Source organism: Gopherus evgoodei, chromosome 2, assembly GCF_007399415.2.
Source record: "Gopherus evgoodei ecotype Sinaloan lineage chromosome 2, rGopEvg1_v1.p, whole genome shotgun sequence".
Lineage (NCBI taxonomy): Eukaryota > Metazoa > Chordata > Testudines > Testudinidae > Gopherus > Gopherus evgoodei.
The window spans coordinates 215643982-215669600 of record NC_044323.1 but is presented as its reverse complement, the minus strand read 5'-3'; the positions used below and the strand labels follow the sequence as shown (position 1 = coordinate 215669600).

At 39.4% G+C, this 25619-nt stretch overlaps 1 protein-coding gene across 2 annotated transcripts in view; it reads right to left on the bottom strand.

Moving 5' to 3' along the window:
- The window catches only part of TAF4B (TATA-box binding protein associated factor 4b), a 125364-nt gene that overhangs the window by 80548 nt on the left and 19197 nt on the right, over positions 1-25619 (bottom strand). For both annotated transcript variants that reach the window (XM_030552954.1, XM_030552956.1), the window contains exons 2-8: positions 22643-22791; positions 19511-19618; positions 13647-13814; positions 13423-13545; positions 11633-11722; positions 3883-4389; positions 226-361 (exon numbers count right to left, since the gene is read on the bottom strand). In XM_030552954.1, coding sequence (XP_030408814.1) covers positions 226-361; positions 3883-4389; positions 11633-11722; positions 13423-13545; positions 13647-13814; positions 19511-19618; positions 22643-22791 — 1281 coding nt within the window. The remainder of the gene's footprint in view (positions 1-225; positions 362-3882; positions 4390-11632; positions 11723-13422; positions 13546-13646; positions 13815-19510; positions 19619-22642; positions 22792-25619) is intronic.

Sequence of the window (25619 nt, the reverse complement as noted above, 5' to 3'; positions counted from 1 at the left end):
TTTTCTCAACAGGCAAGGTGATGGACAGAGTACTCCCAAGGCTCTGAGTATACAGTTCCAAGCAACTTCGAAAGACACCCATATAATTTTACCATAATTGACTGGTTTGAATACATTATTTCCTTTGTCCCTTCAGTGTTATTCTAATATCTAATGTTACGACAAAGCATTTTCCCACCTCCCTATTTAACAAAAACCTGCAAAAATATAGAAGTCCAACCCTACCTGCAGGAAACTGGTTAGTCTGAATTAGTGCGTTCAATGGCATCCTTTTTTCGCCAGGTTTCTGGAGAGTCAGTGTTGCTGTTTGTGGAAGCGTGGCCACTTGTTTAACAATGCCTCCTGATGGCTGCTGGACTACCTGGAAACAGTATATCCAATATCAAACATGGAAAGAGCTAAATATAGAGACATGAATCCTATCAACATGCTCATTCAACCAAAACTGCTCGGGGACATGCATACATGTCTAGATTTCACTTTAAGAAATACATCATGCTCATGAAACTACAAATATACTTTTTGTCTTGACAGGACAAGTAAATCTACCAATTCAAATTTGCAGTTAGCAGCACTGACTTGTTTGGAGTGTTAAAACTGTTTGGACAACAGACATCTCACCCCTAGTCATGTTGCCTATTTCCAATGGCTGTATCAGAACAGTTTCCTAATACCATATAATTCATTCATTCAGGCCTTAACTCTTTGATTAATGAAACTGGCATTAAGAGCTATCAATAGGAGACTGAACTTTTTATATGGATTCAAACTATCTCACGATTCAAAAGAAAGCCAGCATTTTTTAATTCACAATGCATTTCATAGCTATTCTTAAATTGTCTTTAGATATAGATAGCTGAAGACTATATGCATCTACGAAAAAGTGTTAGTACAGATATTTGAAAACCATGAATTTTTTCCTGCATAAACTAGTTTTTAATACATATTTTTTGTACATTAGAGGACCCCCTAAGTCCATACTTCTGCTGTGACTGACAAGTACTATCCAGCAACACTTTCATTGCATGCACTCTTGGGAGTGCTGCTACAACAACGGCAAAGGAGAGTTGTGCTATACCAAATGGTCTGACCCAGTATGGCAATTCTCATGTTCAAATAGATTGTTTTGGTTCTCTATTCAGGGGCATTTTTATTAGACAGGTATTTAAATAAAACCCAGTTAGCGTGATTTCGATGCTACATTAATAGGACCTACATGAGAGACTTTACTTTTCAAAACCACATACAAACGTTTTCCAGGCGCATCACTTTGTTTCCTCTCACTCAGAGCAGCTGATGAAGTTTGACATAAGCAAGCAAAAGTTTTATTAGTTACTCTGTGAATGTAGCTTTCCTTGCCAATGGAATCTGGCTTGTAACTTCTAATCTAGATCTTTGCAGATGATATGGAATAGAAGTGATTTAAAAAAAAACAGACCACCAAGTACAAATTGTAAGATTTTTCCACCAAGACACAGATGGTACGTCCACACTCAGCTGGGAGTGAGTGTCCCAGCACAGGCAGATTGACTCATGCTAGCAGGGCCAGAGCTAGTGCACTAGAAATCGCAAGGTGGACATTGAAGCTCAGATAGAAGAGTGGGTTCTCAAGCCCTACCAACCTGGCACATAAGGAGTGGTGGATAATAGGACAAAAGAGGAGGTAAAAAAGCCTTTCCTTCAGAAAAAGCCTGATAATCAGAAGGTTAGTGTTGCATCTAAAAGAGCTGATGTAAAGAGCGGGATATGGCAGAAGAACCAGAAGGGAATGGATCAATTGACCAGAAGCAGGGGCCCCAGAACAGGGCAGGGGCCAGGAGGCCATGGCTCTCCCACTTTTGATTGGCCGCAAGGGCGAACAATGCAGGGAGGGGGCAGAGAGGAGCAAGCAGGGGGCGGGGCCTCGGGAAGAGGAGGCACGAAGGTGAAGGCAGAGCAACAGTTCAGGCACCTGGGCCCCTCCCCGCACTTTTAGGGGGCTTCCTCTGCTCCTGACCAGAAGTATAAAGGATGTGCTGGCAGCAGAATGACAGCTCTACACACTGTCTCCTGCTCTCAGGGCTGGAAGTGCTGGGATGTAGGACATGGAGAGGAAGAACGGGTAACAAACCTGCTAGCCAATTAAGCAGTGTTACTGAGAAGCTTCAGAAAGGAGACCCTGCTGGAAGGACTGCAAAAATACACTAGCTGTGTAAGAAGCTGAATCTCCATGTTTTTCAGGACTTTGCACATGCTAAAGGGGAGGCCTGGTCCTGCTTCCCCGGGGGGAGGGGTGATAAGTGTCATATTTCATAAACAGCTTAGCCCCATAGTAGAAGCTATTCAAATGGCCAAGTTAAAAAGCAATAGGCTAAACTTCACCCGTTCACCTCTCTCTCAGGAAGGGCCAGACCTTTGAAATAGCCAGTCTAGAGGTTTGAGCACTAGACACAACCAGGAACTCTAAGTTTGTGCTGGATGTAACTCGACTCCCTGATGAGTGGGAAAATAGTTTAACCTTGAGGTTGAGGCCCCTCCCCGCTCCCCAAATGATTAAAACAGGGATAATGTCTCCTCATATGGATGTTACAATAACGAAATGAATGAATTAAGAGAGAATGAATAATGACTATACACTCGTTAAAGCACTCGCCTGGGAAGTAGGACACCCAAGTTCAACTCCTTGATACAATAAATATTTAGTGCACAAGTAGTGAAACAATTTCAACAGGAGAGATGGAGACAGTCCCCGCCCCTTCCAAATACATTGTAGCCCAGTGGTTAGGACTTTCACCAAGAAAGAAGGGAGACAAGTTCAAATCCCTGTGCCACACCAAGACGAGGGAGGAACTGAACCTGGGTGTCTCATATCTCAGGTGAGTGCCCTAAACAATTAGCCAAATTGGCCTCAAAATGCCCCTGTATTTAGGGAACCCGTGATGCATTTTTCTTAGGCTTCTCCTTAGTTAAGATTCTTGAGAAAAAAGTTAATATTGGGAGCTTCTCCTTAAATGATAATCACACGGGATAGTTTATGTAGCTTGTTCTAAAAAAAACCCAGCACACGCGCTGTTGAAGACCCAGGGCTGGACAAGAAACTCAGAGATAAAGAGAATCTCTCTCTTTAAACATTATTCTTTGGTAACTTCAATAATTAGTTGAGTTTCTTTTATAATATTAAAAACTTAAAGAGACAGGAGCTACTAAAATAGTTTAGCCACTTAGCTCTGAAAGCACCATGTACTTCTACAGGAGTTAAGTTTGCAGATTTCAGCTCAGTCCGCAGTGAACCGGAATCCACACTACAATCCACAGTATCAATACTTCTAGGAAAACCCCAGGACAGAATCTTTAACGTGGAGATAGGACTCCCTCACCTTTAGACTGTCTGTCTAAGGATTGAAATTTTCGGTAGAACACCTATTAGGGCATTCAGCTATACCGACACTTGGCTTTTTTCTTTTTCCTGCTAAAGAAAAAATTCTCCTCTTTTTGCTATGAAATAACTGACAGCATTAGAAGTCAGGAGCTGAGACCCCCCTTCAAATCCTGTTGGGGCAATTAGCATACCTTGCAAAAATCAGATCCCAAAACACTCAGCTCAGAATAAAGTTCACGTTCACTACAACTACTTGACAACACCCAGATTTGTGAACTAGAACATTAATTAGCAGTAAGGTGTCTTCATCACTACACTTGCTCTCCCTTACATGTTAAAACAGCTGCAAACCATAATACTCAGAGGCAATATATTTAATTTATCAAGCATAACAGAACAATGTCTGAGGGAAACCTGAAGTAGCCCATTAACTCATCACAGAATACACTTAAACATTTATACTACTTTAGATCAAAAAGCACAATCTTAGATCTGAAGACAAAGGCAGAGAAGTTTAATCTTACCAGCTGTTTCACTCTAACTGCCTGTTGAGCATGGACGGACTGTGCCACAATAGAGTTGGGCTGTGTAATTTTAATACTGATCGGTGTCCCAATGATTGATTTCATAGGCTGAAGAGGGGTTGTCTTTGTGGTCACCACTGCAGACGCAAAGATTGGTTTAACAGCCTGGAAAGAGGTTGTTGCCACTGCAGACGTGGGGACGGGATTTGCAGGTTGAAGAGGGGCTGTTACTGGTTTCACAGTGTGGAGGGAGGCTGCTGCTGTCACTGTTGAGGAGGAGACTGGTTTTACAGTTTGAGAGGCTGTGACCACTGCAGGAGAAGGGACTGGTTTTATGGGCTGAAGAGAGGTTGTTGCCAGAGCTGAGGTGGTCATGACTGTGGAGGAAGTTGGTGCCGCAGAGATACAGGTAGAAACAGCTGCTTGGGTTGCAGCCTGCTGCTGAATACACTGCTGGATAAAACTCTGGGCATTGGGCATTAACTGCCGTAAGGCAAGCATACTTTTCTAGAAAGAGAGAGACAGCAGCAATCATAATACTGTGAATACCTTTTGCAAGTTTAAGAACTACATTACTTTTCAACTGATTTTTCAAAGTTAATCTCGTTTCATGAGGAAGACAACAAATTTGTTATTCAGAATTGCATACAACTGCTGTCAAAACAACATAATGCATAATGCAATAGTTACTAGCATATAATGTGCAATAGTCAGAAGTTATCCACTGCTTGCCCCCATGGAATAAAGCCCATCTGATATTCAATTAAAGTTTCCTTTTAATTAGTTACCTTTCATTTAGTAACTAGGCTGCAGTCCATGTTTCACAATGAGAATAATATAATTACACCGCTTTTGATCTTTGTTTCAGAAAACAGCAGCTTATTCATGGCATTGCGTTTATTCCACTAAATATCTTATATAGAAGCAAAATTCTCTGACAGTTTAAGATTCACCCATATTCAGTTTTACACTTCCTGTAGTGAAATATGCCCATTCAGTCTAATTCTGATATTGTTCATATATGAAATGTCATTTGTAACACATTTTAATCATTTATAAAATTTTGGGGTCCAATAAAATGTTAACTTCATACTGGAAGGGAATAGCCCTACTATTCTTTATTCCCCAAAAGTAGCAGACAAAAGACTTACCTTACTTATTACTAGAGTTACACATTTAATTTTAAGTCTGTAATGCATTATCTGCTTCGTTGGCTGGTGTATTTGGTTCAGATTTCCTAAATTAGATTCTGATCAATCTTAGTAAATGTCTCAAACTTTTAATGAGAACTTCAAAGAAAGCAGCCGGTGGAAGTTTCTCTTTCTAAGGGATCACCTAATTATGCACATTTTAATATATGCTTCCACTATCTCATAAGTGAGCTTCATCATTTAGTCAAAGTATTCAAATTTTTGCTCTATTCTACTTGCAAATAATTTTTCCTTTAAAAAACCCAAAAGATGTAAAGCACTCACTTAAGTGGCATGTGCAACTAGCATACAAGAGGGCATTACTATTATTTGTGAGAATGATTACCATATAATAAGGTTTAATATGTCAATATGATTTCTGTCTTCAACCACTATATTTAGTCTCTTATGTTTATTTGCTTTGCCTCCTATAAGGCATAGCCTTGCTCATTGTGAGAGTCTAAAGCCTGGTCTACACTTAAGTCTTACTGACATTACTCAGGTTAGCTGAGGTTTTATTTTTTGCCAGCATTGTTACAATTGCTTCGACACTAGTGCTTTTGCCAGTGTATCTGTATAAATGTGCCTTATACATTATAGCTTTTTTCAGTTGAGGGAGCTGGGGGGAGGGAGGAGGCTTTAGAGGTATAAGCACTATTGTACAACTGCATCCATACCAGGGGAGGTTACTGCTTTAATTATGCTAGTATATTGTAAGCATAGAGGAGAGTAATTTGCAAATTAAGTATAGATAATCCCTAACTGTTAACAAGAGGATTATGCTAACAAATTGAGATGTCTGGCTACTTTTCACCTTTTGGTGGTTACAATTATAGAATCATAGAATTGAAAGGGATCTCGAGAGGTCATCTAATCCAGTCCTCTGCACTCAAGGCAGGATTAAGTATTATCTAGACCATCCCTGACAGGTGTGTGTCCAACCTGCTCTTTAAAAAGGGCTTTGGAGCTCCAGCTCCGGCTCCGCTCCAGCTCCTGGCAAAAACCTGCAGCTCCACTGCTCTGGAGCTGCTTTGTGCTCCAGCTCCAGGCCCCGCTCCAAAGCTCTGCTTAAAAATCCCCAATGATGGAGATTCCACAACCCTAGGCAATTTATTCCAGTGCTTAACCACTCTAACAGTTAAGAAGTTTTTCCTAATGTCCAACCTAAACCGCCTTTGCTGCAATTTAAGCCCACTGCTTCTTCTCCCGTCCTCAGAGGTTAAGAACAATTTTTCGCCCTCTTCCTTGTAACAACCTTTTATGTACTTGAAAATTTATGTCTTCTCTTCTACAGACTAAAACTCATTTTTCTCAATCTTCCCTCATAAGTCATGTTTTCTAGACCTTTAATCATTTTTATTGCTCTTTTCTGCTTGAGGTTTCAGAAGCTAAAAAATAGAAAGGAGCACAAAATGGCAAATTAATTGTAAAAATATAATTAGGAAGACCAAAAAGAATTTGAAGTACAGCTAACCAAGGACTCAAAAAGTAATAGCAAACATTTTTTAAGTACCTCAGAAGCAGGAAGCCTGCTAAAGAACCAGCTGGGCCACTGGACGATTAGGATGCTAACGGAGCATTCAAGGATGATACGGCCATTGTAGAGAAACTAAAATTAATTCTTTGCATCAGTCTTCACCATTGAGAATTCGTGGGAGATTCCCAAACCTGAGCCTTTTTTTAAGGTGACAAAATTTGAGGAACTGTCCCAGGTGTCCCAGATTGAGGTGTCATTAGAGGTGGTTTGGGAACAAACTGATAAAGTAAAATAGTAATAAGTCACCAGGACCAGATAGTATTCAGCCAAGAGTTCTGAAGGAACTCAATGTGAAATTGCAGGACTACTAGCTGTAGTCTGTAACCTATCATTTAAATCAGCTTCTGTACCAAATGACTGTAATATAACTAATATGACATCAATTTTTAAAAAGGGCTCCAGAGGTGATCTCAGTAATTACAGGCTGGTAAGCCTGACTTCAGTACCAGGCAAACTGCTTGAAACTATAGAAGACTCAGCCACACAGATGAACATAATTTCTTGGTTAACAGTCAACATGGTTTTTGTAAAGGGAAATCATGCCTTACTAATCTAGAATTCTTTGAGAGGATCAACAAGCATGTGAACAAGGGGGATCGAGTGGATGTAGTGTATTTAGATTTTTAGAAAGCCTTTGACAAGGTCCCTTACCAAAGGCTCCTAAGCAAAGTAAGTAGTCATGGGATGAGTGGTAAGATTCTCTCATGGATTGGCAACAGGTTAAAAGATAGGAAACAAAAGGAAGATATAAGTGGCCAGTGTTCACAGTGGAGAGAACTAAATAGTGGTGTTCCCCAAGGGTCTGTACTGGGTCCAGCCCTATTCAATATATTCAAATGATCTGGAAAAATGGGTAAAGAGTGAGGTGGCAGAATTTGCAGATGATACAAAATTGCAACAGTTAAGTCCCAGGCAGACTGCAAAGAGCTACAAAAGGGTCTCTCAAAACTGGGTGACTGCACAACAAAATGGTTGTAAATTTTGATGTTGATAAATGCAAAGTAATGCACATTGGAAAACAATCCTAACAACACATATAAAATGGAGTGTAAATTAGCTGTTACCACTCAAGAAAGAGAACTTGGAGTTACTGTGGATAGTTCTCTGAAAATATCCCATGTGCAGCAGCAGCAGTCAAAAAAGCAAACAGAATGTTGGGAATCATTAAGAAAGGGATAAATAAGACAGAAAATATCTTATTGCCTCTATATAAATACGCAGTATGCCCACATCCTGAATACTGTGTGCAGATGTGGTCGCTCCATCTTAAAAAAAAATTATATATAGGAAAAGGTTCAGAAAAAATTAGGGGTATGGAATGGTTACTGTAGGAGGAGAGATTAATAAGACTGGGACTTTTCAGCTTGGAAGATAGACAACTAAGGGGGGATATGATAGAGGTCTATAAAATCATGACTGATGTGGAGAAAGTAAACAAGTGTTATTTACTCTCTCTCATTACACAAGAACTAGGGGCCACCAAATGAAATTAATAGGCAGCAGGTTCAAAACAAAAAAAAAAGTATTTTTTCCACACACAATCACCCTGTGGAACAGGGTTTAAAAAATGAACTAGATAAATTCATAGAAGATAGCCACTGATGGACCTATTAGCCAGGATGGGCAGGGATGGATGACAGGAGATGGATCACTTGATTACCTGTTCTGTTCATTCCCTCTGGGGCACCTGGCATTGCTACTGTTGGAAGACAAGACAGTGGGCTAGATGGCCCTTTGGTCTGACCCAGTATGGCCATTCTTATGGTCTTATGATCCAAAAGACCTAAACAGTTTTCTTCATTGATTAAACTGCCATAATTCTGAAAACAAAGTGAATCTAATATTAATAGCTACAGGAAGACACTCCCATCTTTCAGTCCATATAGTTTTAAAAAGCTCCGTAAAACTTGTACAAGTCAAAGTTAGATTATATTGAGATTAGAGACACTACAGCTGTGGGCTTCTTGAAGACCTGAGCTGTAAAAGTGTAGCTAGCCTACATGCCAGATGCACTGTGGGTGAATAGGGTAAAGTTAAAGTTTTTTGGATAATTAGTTACACCTTTAAAAGTGAGTTAAGAATTTTCTGACTTTCCAACGTATGGAACATACAACATTTTAAAAAATCCCATTTTTTCCATGCTTGAGCCCACATCTGTAGACAAAAGTTTATGCAGCAACGCCCATCCACCATGACTGATTTGAGAATAAGCCATTGTCCTAGCTAGTGTTGCTATCCGTACTGAACAGTAAAACAGGTTAGCAATGAAGACATTATTGTATGTTACTCATTTAAGAGTGATGGCATAGTTTACATTTTTTGTGATCTCTTTCTAAACTAATTTAAAAGCTTAGATTTGTGTCTGAAAAGCACAGAAAAGGTAACTGCTGAAATAAATGAGATAAACTGGAAATAGCCTGTATCCATATAAAAGTTTACTGTATTTGAACATGAATGTTAACTGCTTTAGATTATGCCAATTCACATTCTGCTGAGTACTTCTCACCAAATCAACTTTTATTCAGCACTGTGTTAAGCTAGTTGTGATGAAGTTCTCAGGATTTCATCTACATGATTAAGCCTGATCTGTACTGGTTGCAAAGTCATGGTTGGCAAGTTAGCCAACTCACTTCTTGACAGCATTCAAACAAGGAAAAGTTTTGTAGCATAGATCAGCCTATATGCAATTAATAATGAAGTACACATTTCAGTTATTGTGCTATGTTCATTTCATAAGATATGAAGTGAGAATTTATATACAGTAGAACCTCAGTTACTAACTGACCAGTAAACCACAACCTCATAGTACCAGAGTACTCAGACAGCAGCAGAGACCAAAAAAAGCAAATATAGTACAGTGCTATGTTAAACAAACTATTAAAAAATAAAGGGAAAGGAGCATTTTTCTTCTGCACAGTAAAGTTTCAAAGCTGTACTAAGTCAATGTTCAGTTGTAAACTTTTGAAAGAACCACCATGTTTTGTTCCGTGTTAACGAACAACCTCCATTCCTGAGGTGTTCATAACTCTGAGGTTCTACTTTAAGAGGAAACTGTTCTAAAAAGAGTAAGAGAGATGAAGTAATAGTATATTTTACTGTAATGGGACAAGTTACAACCCCACACTGTAAATCCACTGCAGAAAGCTTTTATTCTGCCTAAATGCCTTTGCAAAAGTTAAAAAAAAAAATCAAGAAAAAATGTGAATGACAGATTATATTACTGAAAACTCACAAATGCCAAGTTTTGCATTAAGCACTGTAGAGTACAGTGGCACTGACGAACTCCAGGCTGAAACACACAAGCTTACTGACAAGGAGTTCGAGGGTTGCCATTGAAAAATATGTATTAGCTCAATATTTGACAAATTTCCAGCAGCCAAAGTACTACAATATGCAGGACAAACAGATGGCAATCCTCACATTCCCTCTAACCCAGTTCTGCCACTTCACTATTATCCCCTGGGTTTTCAGGTCTTTGTACTATGTCTACACTAGGAGGACAGATACATTTCTGTGAAGTCTCATGCACACAATAGATTTGGACCTAAGTGCCTCTGTGTACAGCTGTACACAGATACACAACTGCTTTCATGAGTAGTGCAGGTGTCCACTAGATTTAGTATTTAAGTCAGACCTTTGCCTGATAATAGAATGAACCCTTTGGGAGAACATGATTCACTGCTAATAAAAAAATTAGCAATTGGGCTTTCGATCAAATTGGCTGAATGGGGTTATAGTTGTCCTGGACTTTTTTCCAGGGTTGTAGTACCCTGGTTGGGCAGTTCCTGGTGCAAAAAAAAACAGTTTTTTTTTAAATAGTTTAACTATGGATAGCGCCTAAAGCTAGGCAATACTTATTTCATTGTATTATGATAGTATCTTTATTCTTTTTCCATCAGAAATAATTAAATACACAGCTTTATTCAGCTCTACAAAAAACTGATTACAACTTTCACTATGTTTGACTGGGTATTAAGTTTCAGAACAGCTGCAAAAGGATTCTCCAAGAAATAGTGCCAACTATAATAAGAACAGATTCTAGAATTATATCAGTGAAAGCATAAATTCTGGGATGATCTAAGTTATTTCTGTAAGAAGGGGGTATGTTTTATATAGGTTAGCTTTCTTGGCTACAAGTATTATTGTTGTACTCCCTGGAAACTGGATCTGCAAGCACTTTGATAAGTGAACTGAAAGGTTGTATATTTTCGTTGTGGCTTCTTTAATACAAAACCCATGTCCTTCACTGAAATTCGATTCTGCAGCTTATTTATTTCACTGATACTCATATATAGAGATTCCTCTGCCTGACAGCAGTAAAACAGTGGGAGTTGTGCGCAGAGACAAAAGTAGCTTATTCTTTCTATAGCAGCAAAGTCACAGCTATTTCATAAAGACTCAAGCACTAGCCCTGTAGCCCCTACACATAAGATGGCAACTTAAAAAAAGTTTTATAAGCAAATATTGCTCTATCATCATCACTTTAGATTAACAGTGAAAGAATTTTACAAATCCATCTGATTTGTAACTACTTATGCTCAGTTTCTTTTGCATTTCTCTCTGCTCAGACAATGAAACAAACAGAAGTAATTGACTTCATTTCACTATCAGGTTCTTAGCACTGCAATGCATTTCAAGCCCTACAATTGAATATTAGACAACTAACTTTTTATTAGAACTGTTTAATTTTTGAAAGCTCTCTATTGATCTTAGGTTTTATAAAACAAAAAAACTAAGTACAAGTGTAAGTTTTGGACCAAACACTAAAAGTTAGTTGGGTCACTGGAGGAAAAAGTTTACAGTTTATGATGTTAGAAGTGGGATGTAACAACCAAAAGAAAGGGATTAGTCAGGAAGTGGTTGACAGAGACAATATCATAGCATATTTCTTACTATGTGTTTCTAAAGTTTGATTTGAGGGTGTTTTGCAACATGGGTTTGAAATTAGCTCCTAATATTGTATGACAAACCTATTTAAAAAAGTGTATACTATAAACTTCAGAACCACCACACAGAAACATACCTTGAGGAAAGGAACTAGATATGGTTGCGGTGAAGACTTGAGTTCAACATACAACTTTTTTGTAAATTCTTCTGGTTCAATTTTTGCTTCCTAAAGTGAACAAGAAAAGCTTTTTATATGAAGTTGATCCAACCATAAATAAGAGTAATATCAAATTCTACCTAAAAAGGCAAGACATAGCATCCTGATTCATTGGAATTCCAAGGCACATGGAGTTATTGAATTCCCAAATGCTTGTATTAATTTGATGTTTTTAAACCTAACTGAAATTATAATATTATAAATTAAAATACTGTATTACAGAATTAATTTCATTTAATCTCTGAACAGTTATATAACAGCAATAATCGCTCAAGCACCCATTACAAGCAGGCAGCAAGTGCTTTCTAAGAGAAATGTTACTTACAAATATGTTGACCCCTCTGATTACCATCAGTGTTGTGCAAAAATATTGTTTAACATAATTTTGTATTTTCTGTAAAATAAAGGTAATTTATCTGTACATAGATCAAGGTGGACTCAACTTCTAAGGTCTTAAAAAGCATAATTCAAAAGATAATTCAATAATTATATGTAATTCTCCTGTAAAACACAGTGTATGAAAGTAAGAGTACTTAGAGGCCCCTTATAAAAACACAATACAAAAAATAAACCTTATAATGCTCAGTTATACATTCAGCAGAGGCTAATAGTATCTGAAAGTGGACAGCCAACTAACCAAATGACAGTTTTAGTATTGAGATCTTTTTATTCCATTCTGTGCTTGTTTTGTCTCACTGAGCTTGAGCGTAGATAGGGCTCTACCAAATTCATGGCCATGAAAAACATCACAGAATGTGAAATCTGGTATTTTATGTGCTTTTACCCTATACTATATAGATTTCACAGGGGAGACCAGCATTTCTCAAATTAGTGGTCCTGACTCAAAAGGGAGTTGCAGGGGGATTGCAAGGGAGGGTTGTTGGTTGGTTGGTTGTTTTTTTCTGGAGGGGGGACGGGTCTGCAGTGTTGCCACCCTTACTTCTCCACTGCTGCAGGCGGTGGCATTGCCTTCAGAGCTGGGCAGCCAGAGAGCAGGTGGTTGTTGGCAGATTTAAATAGCTGAAATCATGAAATTTACAATTTCTAAAATCCTATGACTGAAATTGACCAAATTGGACAAGTAATTTAGTAGGGCCCTAGGCATAGATCAATGAAAACCAGGCCAGGTACTGCCACCAAAGGAGGCATGTAGTCTCTAAAGTGGGACCACAAGAGAAGAGCAAAAATGAGCAATTGAAAATCAAACAAAAAGTCACAGAAGAGGAGAGAAAATTAAAGACAATGCAACTGACAGTAGAGAACTAGAGGACACAGGGGAGGAGCTATCCATTCACAAGTCAGTTGTGAGGAGACGTCTATCAGGGAGAACTCGAGACCAGTTGAGTTCAACCCTCAATCCCACATACTAGAACCATCAGATTACCTTGTGCACTGAATAGCACAAAGGTTCTGTGCAGAAAAAAAAGCATGTGATCATCTAATTAAAGCCTGAATCATCAATTATATGCACAAAGGGGCTAAATTAAGGTTGCCAGAATTCAGGTTTCCCATGTATTTCTTAGCTTTAGTGTGCTTGACTTGACAAGCAAAGTAATGTTTATGAATTTTTAATGCATAATTAGAAAAAACGTAGAGTAGTGATGGTGGAGGAGAGGGAGAATAAGCTAACTTTGCAAAGTGCTTTCCATATATAATACCTGAAGTATTAAATATTTATACAAGAAGATTTTGAATTAAAAAAGTCTTACCAATAGATGTTGCACCAGATTCTTCACATTCTGTCCCATTTCTGGGGCTTGAGGTCCACTAGATGCCAGCTTTATTAATGTTGCAAGAAAATTCTTGCATTTCTTCACATTCTCTAGCATTTCCTGGTTGTGGAAGTCAAGGAAAGACTCAGTGAGACACTGCACTGACTTTGAACCGCAGCAGCTTCGAGAAAGTGATATTTTAAATTACTTGTTTGCCTTACCGTGGAAGTGTTGGGATGTGCTACTGTTGTGCCCTCTGCTTTGACAGAGATTGCCTTTTGGGAGACAGACTGTGCAGCAGGTCCTGTAACTGGAAGCTTTACAGGTGTTCCAGTACCTGGAGGTTTTACAGCAGTAACTGTCTTAACACTGTTAGTTGCACCTGCTGGCTAAAATGAGATATGAACACTTGTTTAACTGATACCTTCCCAACCTCACAAACATACCATATACTCCGAAAGTGTAAGTAGTATTTTTCCCTAAGTCACCAAATCAAACCATATCAGGACAAAAATGTATTACATTAAACTTGCAACAATAATCATTAAATGTTATGTGCTTTATGTAACTGCAATTTAATCTTATTTAGCCAAAACAGAGAAGAAAAATCACAGCCCAGTTTCTCCAATCGATATTGGAGAAGGTCAGTCTTAGCTTGTAGCTTGTGAGCTCTCCAGAATAAAAAAACAGGGTAATCAACCATTTTGCATGAGCTGATGCTGCGAATGTATAAAGCTTACACTACACAGTCTAGGATACAACAGTCTAGGACTGTGTTGGGGCAGCAGATGCCATTCTGAAAGACTAAGCAAAAACTAAAAGAATACAATTGCAGCTTTTAAGATCTTAGAACTTAACACCTGCTGCTATGTTAAAAAGAATTCAGCTCACTCACTTGCAGTTGGTCTTTGCTCTACAGTGGCATACAGGCCTAAAGTAGTAAAAACTAATCTTTCAGTGAAGTAAGCAGGCATGACTGGATACATACCAAGTACAGACCTGTTGAGTAAGGAGGTGCTATATTGGCTCTGTTTTAAGAGGTCACTTTTCAGAATCAGAAAGCACTAACATTTAAATTTATGACAAATGTGATCATTCTTTCAATTCCTCTTCTCATTTCTTTGCTGCAAGTGGGCATGCCTCCAGGTAATTACCAACAATCACAAGCTGATCCACCTGATATGGAAGAGGCAAGCAGTTTCAAGAAAGCATGCCAGCTTAGCTTCCTGCTGCTGGTACACTGTAACAACTCTCTGCAGGATCTTTGCCACCACTGTCTCTTCCAAGGATGCAGCTCAACAGATCTATGGCCATAGGGAGGCCAACTGTGCAAGAGAATCCCAGAAACAGATGGACGGGAAGAGGACTGATAGGAACAGAGTACAGAACTGTCAAGCTGCAATGTTTTGGGTTTAAAAAAAGTTGCTTTGGAGCTGCTCTTGTGAGTTCTGATATATTTATAGGTCAAGACAGGATCAGTGTTCTATAAGCTGAAGAGAGGGGGTCAGGAAGTCTACTTTCCCCTTCCCCAGAAAAACTGATATATTGGAATAAGATTCTATCACTTGCCTCTCAATCTTCTCCACTACTCTGACACGATATTTGTTCTTAGTCCAAGTAATGGAGAAATTCACATAAATGATAGATCTTGTATTAGTAGAATTTATCCTGCATATTTGGAAAAAGTTTGTATGGGGAGCAGTTGCTGTCTTGAAATGACAGTACCCCAGCATGATGCTAATTAGATAATCAACTTCGTGATCCCTTCTGGGGAGAATGAGACAAACAGCCTGCACAATCTGAAACAGGGACGGGTGCATGGGATTTGAGGTTTTTAAGAAAAAAAGAGTGAAACATCAAAGAATAAGAACAGTACTTCTGTAGACTGGACAGAATATTGAGTTGGTAATATTTATTGCAAAATATGTTGCGCCAATAATTTTACACACTATTGACTACAGTAGTTTTAGTACAGGAAAAAGCTAAATTAAACTAGCTTAGCACTGTATCTCTCCATACCCATCTTTTTTTGCTGCTGGCCCCATTTTTTTTAAAAAACACTTCCTGACTATGTCTGACACTGTTGATACCATTGCTAGCAAGCTGATTTTTTTGGATTGGCTAGTTGATACAACATAGCTACAGAACAAGCCTCTTGAGTTCCCTTCTTTCCTTTCTCAAAGACAGTTCAAAACAAGCTTAGATGCTCCACTGGCTGCTCCGTGGCCAGGAGCAGGAGGGAGAAAATGGTCCTCCTCTATACTACACTCATTTATTCAGGATTTCTGAGAGGGCAGGATGATTTGCCCTTTAACACAGTGGTGTTTAGACTTTGGTCCTTTAAAAAACTGGAAGTCTATAAGTCTTCTGTATAAGGCCTGGTCTACACTATGCATTTAAACCGAATTTAGCAGCGTTAAACCGATTTAATCCTGCACCCGTCCACACAATGAAGCCCTTTAAATCGATATAAAGGGCTCTTTAAACCGATTTCTGTACTCCTCCCTGACGAGGGGAGTTGCGCTGAAATTGGCATTGCCATGTCAGATTAGGGTTAGTGTGGCCGCAATTCGGCGGTATTGGCCTCCGGGCGGTATCCCACAGTGCACCATTGTGACCGCTCTGGAAAACAATATGAACTCGGATGCACTGGCCAGGTAGACAGAAAAAGCCCCGCAAACTTTTGAATTTCATTTCCTGTTTGCCCACCGTGGAGCTCTGATCAGCACAGGTAGCGATGCAGTCCCAAATCCAAAAAGAGCTCCAGCATGGACCGTACAGGAGATACTGGATCTGATCGCTGTATGGGGAGACAAACCTGTTCTATCTGAGCTCCGTTACAAAAGACGAAATGACAAAGCATTTGAAAAAATCTCCAGGCTATGACAGACAGAGTCCACAGCAGGGACTCAGCACAGTGCTGCATGACAAGTGTAACAGAAAGCCAAAGAATCAAATGGATGCTCATGGAGGAAAGGGGGGTACTGAGGACTCCAGCTATCCCACAGTCCCCTCAGTCTCCGAAAAGCATTTGCATTCTTGGCTGAGCTCCCATGCCTGAAGGGTCAAAAACATTTTCCTGGATGTTTCAGGGTCTATGTATTCAATTTACACCCCCTCCCCGAAAGAAAAGGAAAAAAATCATTTCTCGCCTTTTTTCAATGTCACCCTATGTCTATTGCATGCTGCTGGTAGACGGGGTGCTGCAGCGCTGAACACCAGCATCTTCTTCCCAGTAGCAGATGGTGCAAAATGACTGGCATCCATCATCAGCCCGTGAGTGCTCCTGGCTGGCCTTGGTGAGGTTGGCCGGGGGCACCTGGGTAAAAATGGGAATGACTCCCGGTCATTCCCGGCAGACAGTACAGAAGGCTTGGTAACCGTCCTCATCATAGCAACCGGAGACTAAGCTCCATCAGCCCCCCCCACCCTTCATGTCTAAAGAAAATTCTGTACTCCCTGGACTATCATAGCCTTTGGATGCTGCACACCTCTCCCCCCCACCCTTTAATGTCTTGACTGGACTATCACAGCAGCTGGAGGCTGCTTCTCCCTCATTTTATCTCACTAAAAAGTCAGTGTTTCTTATTCCTGCATTCTTTATTACTTCATCACACAAATGGGGGGACATTGCCACAATAGCCCAGGAGGGTTAGGGGAGGAGGGAAGCAATGGGTGGGTTTGTTGCAGGGGCACTCCCTAGAATGGCATGCAGCTCATCATTTCTGTGGGATCTCTGGGGCTTTGACCCAGAGCGGCTGTGCTCTCTGGTTCTCTAGTACACTTGCCCCATATTCTAGGCAGGACTGACTATTTTTAGACAAAACAAAAAGGGAATGACCCAGGGAGTCATTCCCATTTTTGTCCATACGACCCTGGCCGATCTCAGCGAGGCCACCCAGGAGCACCCATGACAGCAGTAGATGGTACAAAAGGACTGATAACCGTCATCGCCAATTTCCAAATGCAAATGGTGCAAAATGACTGATAACCATCACCTCGTCGCCAATTTAAAATGGCAGACGGTGCAATAGGGATGGTAAACGTCTCTGCTACCTTGCAAAGGCAAATGAATGCTGCTGTGTAGCACTGCAGTACCGCATCTGTCAGCAGAATCCAATACACATACGGTGACAGTGACAAAAGGCAAAACAGGCTCCATGGTTGCCATGCTATGGCATCTGTCAGGGCAATCCAGGGAAAAAGAGCGCAAAATGATTGTCGTTGCTTTCATGGAGGAAGGATTGAGTGACGACATTTACCCAGAATCCCCACTACACTGTTTTTACTCCATCATGCATTGGGGTCTTAACCCAGAATTCCAATGGGTGGGGGAGACTGCGGGAACTATGAGATAGCTACAGGATAGCTACCCACAGTGCGAAGCACCAGAAATCAACGCTAGCCTCGGTACATGGATGTACACCGGCAAATTAATGTGCTTAGTGTGGCTGCGTGCACTCAACTTTATATAATCTGTTTTAAAAAACCAGTTTCTGTAAAATCTGAATAATCCCGTAGTGTAGACATACCCTAAGACAAAGCAACTATCATTCTTCAGACAGTGATCCTTCTTGTCTAGTCAGACTCACAGGATGACCAGCAGTTTTCTTTTGTTTGTTTTTTAACCAAATACCTCTAAGCATCCCTTTGTAAAAAACCGCTATGCGTCCTCTGTCACATATTTCTTATAAAAAATGTGAAACTTTAACGGGCTAACACCACAAACTGAACAGAAGAGAGATGCAAACTGCAAAAGGATGGCAGAATTAAAACAGTGTGTGTAACAAAGGGAGATTTGTTATCAAATATAAAACACAGAATTAAATACAGGGATGGAGGATTGGGCTGCAAGGACTAAAATGAGCAGCATCACCCATAAGATTAAACAGATTTATCTTCACCTCATCTCCCTACTGCTAGCCTAGTATTTTCCTACATCCAGAAGTGGTGTAGGATCTGGAGTGGAGAGGTCCATGAGATGACCTCTGCCTAAAGACATCACCAGCATATGAGAAGGTTTACAAACACCTGTAATTAGACCAAACTGAAGAAACAAATAGCAATGCATAACACCCATATCTGCTCTTGATGGATGAAAGATTTACATTCTTCCCTATGCATATAAATAAAATCGGAAATTTAAAAATGAAGTGACTGCCATATTTCTCTCCTCACCCCCTTTGCTTCCTCCTCATTGCAGGGGGTGAAGACTCTCCCCCTTACCCTCTCTTTATGATGTCATAAGATGATCTGTTGCCAATATATGTGGGCATCTGAAGACAGCAGGAGGACAGCTTTAGAAGTCAGCTTGTTAATTACTGTTGTAGGCTAGGAAGTCCCTTTCCTAATGACTAGCCAAGTCAAGAACTCACAGCCAGTGAGCGATCTGACAGCCCAAGTCCCTCCATGCTGTCTTTTCATGATGGGAAAGAGAACATAGTTAACATGTCAGACTTTCCCCAGGCCAACTTCTCCACCCTGGCTTCTTTGCCACCAAGAAGAAAGGAGTAGAGAGTATTTTAGTACAGAAAGGATTAGTTTATTATTTTACGTGTTTATCCAGTATTTTGCTCCCTAAGAACAGATAGGTAGCCCTGTACAGAAAGCTAGACAAAGGATTCTTTTAAAAAAGAAAGCATGCCCAGAGACAATACTGCTGTGAATAGTGAAACACTACCCCGAGACAGCTGTCTCTATCCCAATATCCAGATAGGAAGTGTATTTAAAAAAATATAGCTATGGAATTTAAAGTCAGATTGTACATACAAGCAACTGCCAATCTGTATACAATCATATGATGTTATTGTAGCCATGCTGGTCCCAGGATATTAGAGACACAAGGTGTGTGAGGGAATATCTTATTGGATGAACTGCTGTTGATAAGGGACATAAGCTTTCAAGCTTACACAAAGCTCTGTGATATTACCTCACCCATCTTGTCGCTCTAATCTAGATGATGGGCTCTCCTGAGCTGTCTGGGAAGCCTCGTAACATTATAAATTTTAAACATACAATGTTCATTTTTATCTTAAAAACATTAAAGAACTCAATGCCAGCTTTAAAAAAAAAACTAAAGACATACCTGTACTATAGCAGGTCTTTGATCAGCAGATACAACTGAATTTGTTGCTTGAGTTACTGTTTTCACAGGAGTTGCTACTACTTTTTTTAGTAAATGGGTGCCAGTGTTCTTTAAAATAAAAAGATAGAATATTCTAAGATACAAGAAACATACAACAGTAGTTAGGCTAATTAACAGTGTTACAAACATTTACCTAAACTAATACTTACTCTTGCCCAATGCAAAGCATTTTTAAAAAGGCATTAATTTAATCCAACAATTTAAAAATGAATTTGGGAAGGAGTGTGCAGGTGTAAAGAAACCTACTTAAATACCAATGTCATAACAAGGTAAGCAGATACAATACAGTAAACAAAATAGTTTGGGCATGTTTGCTGATTAGTACAGAAGTAGTCAAACAGTGACCATTTCATGAAGAGAATCACTCAGGTTACTCGTCATTTTGGTACGTCCAGATATCTGTGGTTCATACATTAAGGCTAAAATTCTATGTATTTTCAGATATATAACAGAATCACAGAAATGTAGGGCTGGGAGGGGTCACTAGTCCAGTCCCATGTGCTGAGGCAGGATGAAGTATATCTAGACCATCGACGAGAGCTGTTTGTCCAAACTGTTCCTAAAAAGCTCCAGCAACATGAGTGCAACACTCTCCCTTGGAAGCCTATACCAGTGCTTAATTATCCTGATAGTTAAAAAGCTTTTCCTAATATCTAACCTAAAACTTCCTTGCTGTAGATTAAACCCATTACTTCTTGACCCACCTTCAACAGACATGGAGAACTGACCACAGTCTTCTTTATAACAGCCTTATCAGATCCTCTGTCTTCTTAAGACTAAACATGCCCAGTTTTTGAAACATTTCCTCAGAGGTCAGGTTTTCTACAGCCTCTTTCACATTGTTGTTGCTCTCCTCTGGACTCTCTCCAGTTTGTCCACATTTTTCCTGAAGTGCGGCACCCAAAGCTGTACACAATACTCCAAGTGAAGCATCACTAGTGCCAGAGTGGGACAGTTACCTCCCATGTGTAAGACATGGGAGGTAACTGTCCCACACATCCCAAAATATCAGCCTTTCACAATTGCATCATGTTGGTCCATATATGCAATTCGTGATCCACTATAACCCCCAAACTTGTTTAGCAGCACTACCACCTAGCTAGCTATTTCCCCATTTTGTAGTTGTGCATTTGATTTTTCCTTTCTAAATGTAGTCCTTTTCACTTGTCTTTATTGAATTTCATCCTGTGGTCTCAGACCAGTACTCCAGTTTGTCAAGGTCATTTTGAATTCTAATCCCATCCTCCACAGTGATTGCAACCTCTCCTAGTTAGACATCATCTTCAAATTTCATAAGCACATTTTCCACTACATCATTCAAGTCATTAAAGAAAATATTGATTGGTACCTGACACAGAAGAGACCCTACTCCATACATCCCCTCACTTTGACAGTAAATCATTGATAGCTACTCTGAGTAGACTGTTTTGCAACCAGCTGTGCACACCCCATATAGTAATTTCATCTAGTCCACACTTCCCTAGGTTGCATAGGAGACTGTCATGTGTGACTGTGTCAAACACCTTCCTAAAATCAAGATATACCACATCCACAGCTTCCCCCCTTAACCACTAAACTAATAACTAATAGCTCCGCCCAAAGAGGATGCCTAAAGATAAGCCTCCAAGTTCAGCACTTTTGAAATTCAGGGCACTTACGTAGGTGCTTAAATATGGATTTTAAGTCTTAGAAAAACAGTTTTATCAACTAATCAAAAGGTTTTGTTTTTTTCAAGCCACATGCAAACCTTGTATCATACACTTTTTATTTTATTCGTTTTAGATAGCGAATGGTGCATCTTCTCCAATTTGAAGGCACTGACACAATAACTTAGCTGCAAACACTGCAGGGGAATGTTAAAATCAAAATATAACTACTTAGCACATATATATAGTGCTTTCAAAAGCAAGTGCTACACAAACATTAAAAGTGTTTTTGTTTCTTTTAAATTCCAGGGTTGGGTTTTTGTTGTTCTTTGTTTTGAAGACATACGAAGTGTGCTTAGAAGACCCAGCAATGCCCCTCTATTTGTATTGTGGTAACACCTACAGGTGCCATTGTGCTAGGCACCCTACAGATACAACAAGAAGATGGCCCTCTGCCAGAGAGAGTTTACAAGCTAACTAGGAGGAACAAGCAGCAGATCAGGGAGGAGCATATAAACTAGTAACTGCACAACTAGTAATTTCAGAACAGTTTTGTTTTCAAAATCAGCATTTGAGCCAATTACAGCGGCCACTACACTGGTTAAAAGGGACCATGTGTGAGAACAGCAAGACTGAAATCCACTTTTAGAGATTTGCTAGTTATGCTATAAAAATAATGACCTTAGGAAGTTTTACAGGACTTCATTGGAAGGGTTTTCAAGTTCAATACTAATTTAAGTAATACGTCTATTGAAAGGAAAAAGGAAGCCAATACCAATGCTAGTTTAGTTACAATTAACATCAAAGTGTATTAAAATTTTATGTTATGAAAGTCTTCTCTCATCACGAGAGCTACGCAATCCAGAGCAAAGTAGCAGAGTATGTTTTAAATAGGCTTTGCACCGATTTTTATTTTTAATTTGAACAGAATTGATGTTTTTAAATTTTTTCATCAATTTAAATTTTCACAGTTGCATGAAATTATGGGGTAGATGAGTCAGACAATAAGGGGTCAGGAAGTTATTTAATGACAGACAGATTACAAAATAGAAAGCTTTATGAACTGTTAAGACAGTCATCACCACATCAAAATAAATATTCTTAATCAAAATCTAAAATGTGAGCAGCATTTTTTTAACTTTGCCTGCCTGTAAATTCTGATTATTATTGATGGAAATATTTTAGTCAGTTTGTGCATGTATGGTGAAACTGACGTTTACTGATAAAAATCTAAACTGGCCAAACCTAGTTTTTAAAGTATGAAAGCAAAATACACAGTGACATTCATTTTAATGACAAACTAAGACTTTCAAACAACGTTTACTGAATCTTCTACAAGGTTTGCAAATACTAAGTTATAAATACATCACATTAAAAACAATACGGTACAGCTATTGCAAAATCAAGTTGCTTGAAGAAGTTTTACCTGTACAGTACATATTCTGACCGAAGGTGTGCTGGTAGGTATTGATGGTCTTGCACCTGTGTTATTTTGTGTCTGACTCTGTGCTCGAGCTATTGCTTGTTGAGATACTAACATTAGTTGACCATTGTTACTTCTGATGAGAACTGTACCTGTTAGCAAGAAAAAGAAACAGACTGTTAAGAGGAATTACTGCACTGAAGAGTACCTAAGGAATTTTTAAAAATTATATTACATGCAAAGAACTGAGGTAATGTAATATCAATATCCCCGCAATGTGACAAGGGTGAGGAAATGCAAGGGCTAAGGTTCCAAGAGCAGTCTTGTCTTGACTGTCTTGCACTTTATGCTTCAGGACAGCAAAATTATTTAACTATTACAGTCACAGACAGCAGCGTTAAATAGCAATACTGAGCCACACGTTTAATACACCACATATTACATTCTGATTTTAATTATACACAATTGGATTTTTGCTTTTCCAATTATATTTGTTTTTGTTTGCTTGGTTTTTTTTGAAGAAATATGAAGAAAATGCAGAGCAGATTGGTTGGCAGCACATGCTTGTGCAACTATCTGACGGAGAGCTTAAGAGCTCTTCTAGATTTGTTTGCACTTAATTCCCTGAACCAACAAGTGTACCCTTAAACACAGATGAACATAACTATGCACTTACAGTTTAGAGGAAGTTTGCAATGGAAACTGAAATAGGTAGGTCGACTAATTTATTAGAAAGCAATTGTCGCTCCCAGTAAGAGTCAGCCATTGGCTGAAGACCTCTTCAAAATACGTTTAAAATTTTTTAAATCAAAACAAGAGATTTTATTTAGACATTCAGGATAAAGACATCTTGCTTTCTTTGTCCCTTTCCTGTGTTTGAATTGTCGTTTTTTCTTTCACTGTAGCAACTCCCAATATCCAAAACCTTTTCTTAAAAAGCATGTTAATTTTACTTAAGGTATCTTTAATAACCAAGCTTCTCCAGAGCTTTCCATAGCAGTGAAAGATCAGTAAGCATATGAAACAGTTCAGCCAAGCATTCTGCAAGTCTACATTTGTTACATAATACAAACCAGTCTCAACTTGATACTTTTTGCTTGAGGTACTTCACACTCTTTAGCCTCTGTACTTTTAAACAAGATCGTAGTTCAAGTTTGCTACTCTATAGTTGGATTTCTCCTATCCCATGCTCAAGGTATCTCACATAATTTAATACACTGAATGGTTTTAAAAGTTATCCAATCTAATATCAGTTCTCAGGATGTGCGAACCACGAAACAACTGACAGCTATTACGCATACAAGGAGGAAGTTTACACAACAACCAGGAGGTGGAATTTGCAACACAGGTAGACATGCGTGTTAGTGCCTCAATACAGCCGCGTGGCTGTGACAACTTGGATGGTGACTGAGGTTAGCCACCCAAGTACAATCTTGCCAGACCCCCACATATGTACTCAGGAGGTATAATTCCCAGCATGGACAGACATACGTATGCTAGCTCTCCTCGAGCTAGCACCTGAAGATAAGTGTGCCCGCTGCGTCTCAAGCTAGCCACCTAGCTGCTTTGCGGACATACCCATAATGAGGCATGGTTTGCAATACTAACAGACTAGTTATCTTTTAGCAGACTGGAGCCGGTTGGTCTTCAAGACCCTGCTCCTACAAACACTTATGCACATGCCTAACATCACTTACATGACCAGTCCCATTGACTTTAATTGGACTGCTCACATGAGTAATGTTAAGCAAATGCATGCGTGTCTGCAGGAGTGGGGCCCAAGTGTGGTGTTCACTAATGATGTAATAGGCATTAGTTACGTTATTTATACACAAGTTTCCATGAGAAGGAAAAATATCTGATAAGCAGTCAGTTACAGTAAATCATTCTGCTGGTATTAAAGATGTCCAAGTAAACAGAGGAAATTCACTGTCGCTGCAAATATTCACTTTGGTATATTGACATTTGGAAGACATTAAAGGGACATTGTCAGATCAGTTTTGGCCCACACTTAAAACTCCATATTACAAAGTCTAAAGAAATTTTGATATAGATTTTTTTTGTTGTTCTAACATTCTTTTAACATTCCAGAGGAAACAAGGCCTTTGGTTTCTTTAAACAAAAGATTTGCCTATCATGTCTGCAATCTTAACTTTGGGCTTGTCTTCACTACTGGGGTAAGTTGACCTAAGTTATACTACTCCAGCTGCAGGAATAATGTAGCTGCAGTCTACATAGCTTAGGTCAACTCACCCCATGTCTTCACTGCACTGAGTCGACGAGAGACGCTCTCCAGTCGACTTCCCTTACCCTTCTCGACGAGCTGGAGTAGTGGAGTTGACCGGAGAGTGCTCTGCCATCGATTTATCAGGTCTTCACTGCACAGATACCTGTTGCATCAACTGCAGCAGCATTGATCTCCCCGTAGTGGAGACCAGCCCTTTGTGCAATGCCAGAAGAGGATGAGAAGTGACACAGACTATGCCTACAATAGCACTTGTCAATACAAATTATGACGCTCTGAGGGATGTTTTTCACAACCAGGTGACATATGTTACACCAATAGAAGGGCCAGTGTGCACAGTGCTGTCAGCAGGAAACATTCTCCCGCCAACATAGCTACCACTGCTTATGGAGGTGGTTTTATTACGTTGATGGGAGAGCTCTCTCCAGTCAGCATAGCGCCGCTATATGAGTGATCTTACATCAGCACAGCTGTATTGGTACAGCTGTGCCACTATAAGATTGCTAGTGTGGACACTGCCTTAGTTTCATACGCTTCTCTAGGATGGATAGCTAAAGACAAATACCAGTCAAATTTTTAGTGTTTAAGTTTAATAAATTTGGATCTTCTGTCACATACGTAAATGAACTTTTAAAATGTGCTCTTTAATCTAACTCATGTAAATTGCCAGAAATAACTTAGCTCAGTTTATTACAGATTTTTGTCAATACTTTTAGCAGATTTTAATATAATCAG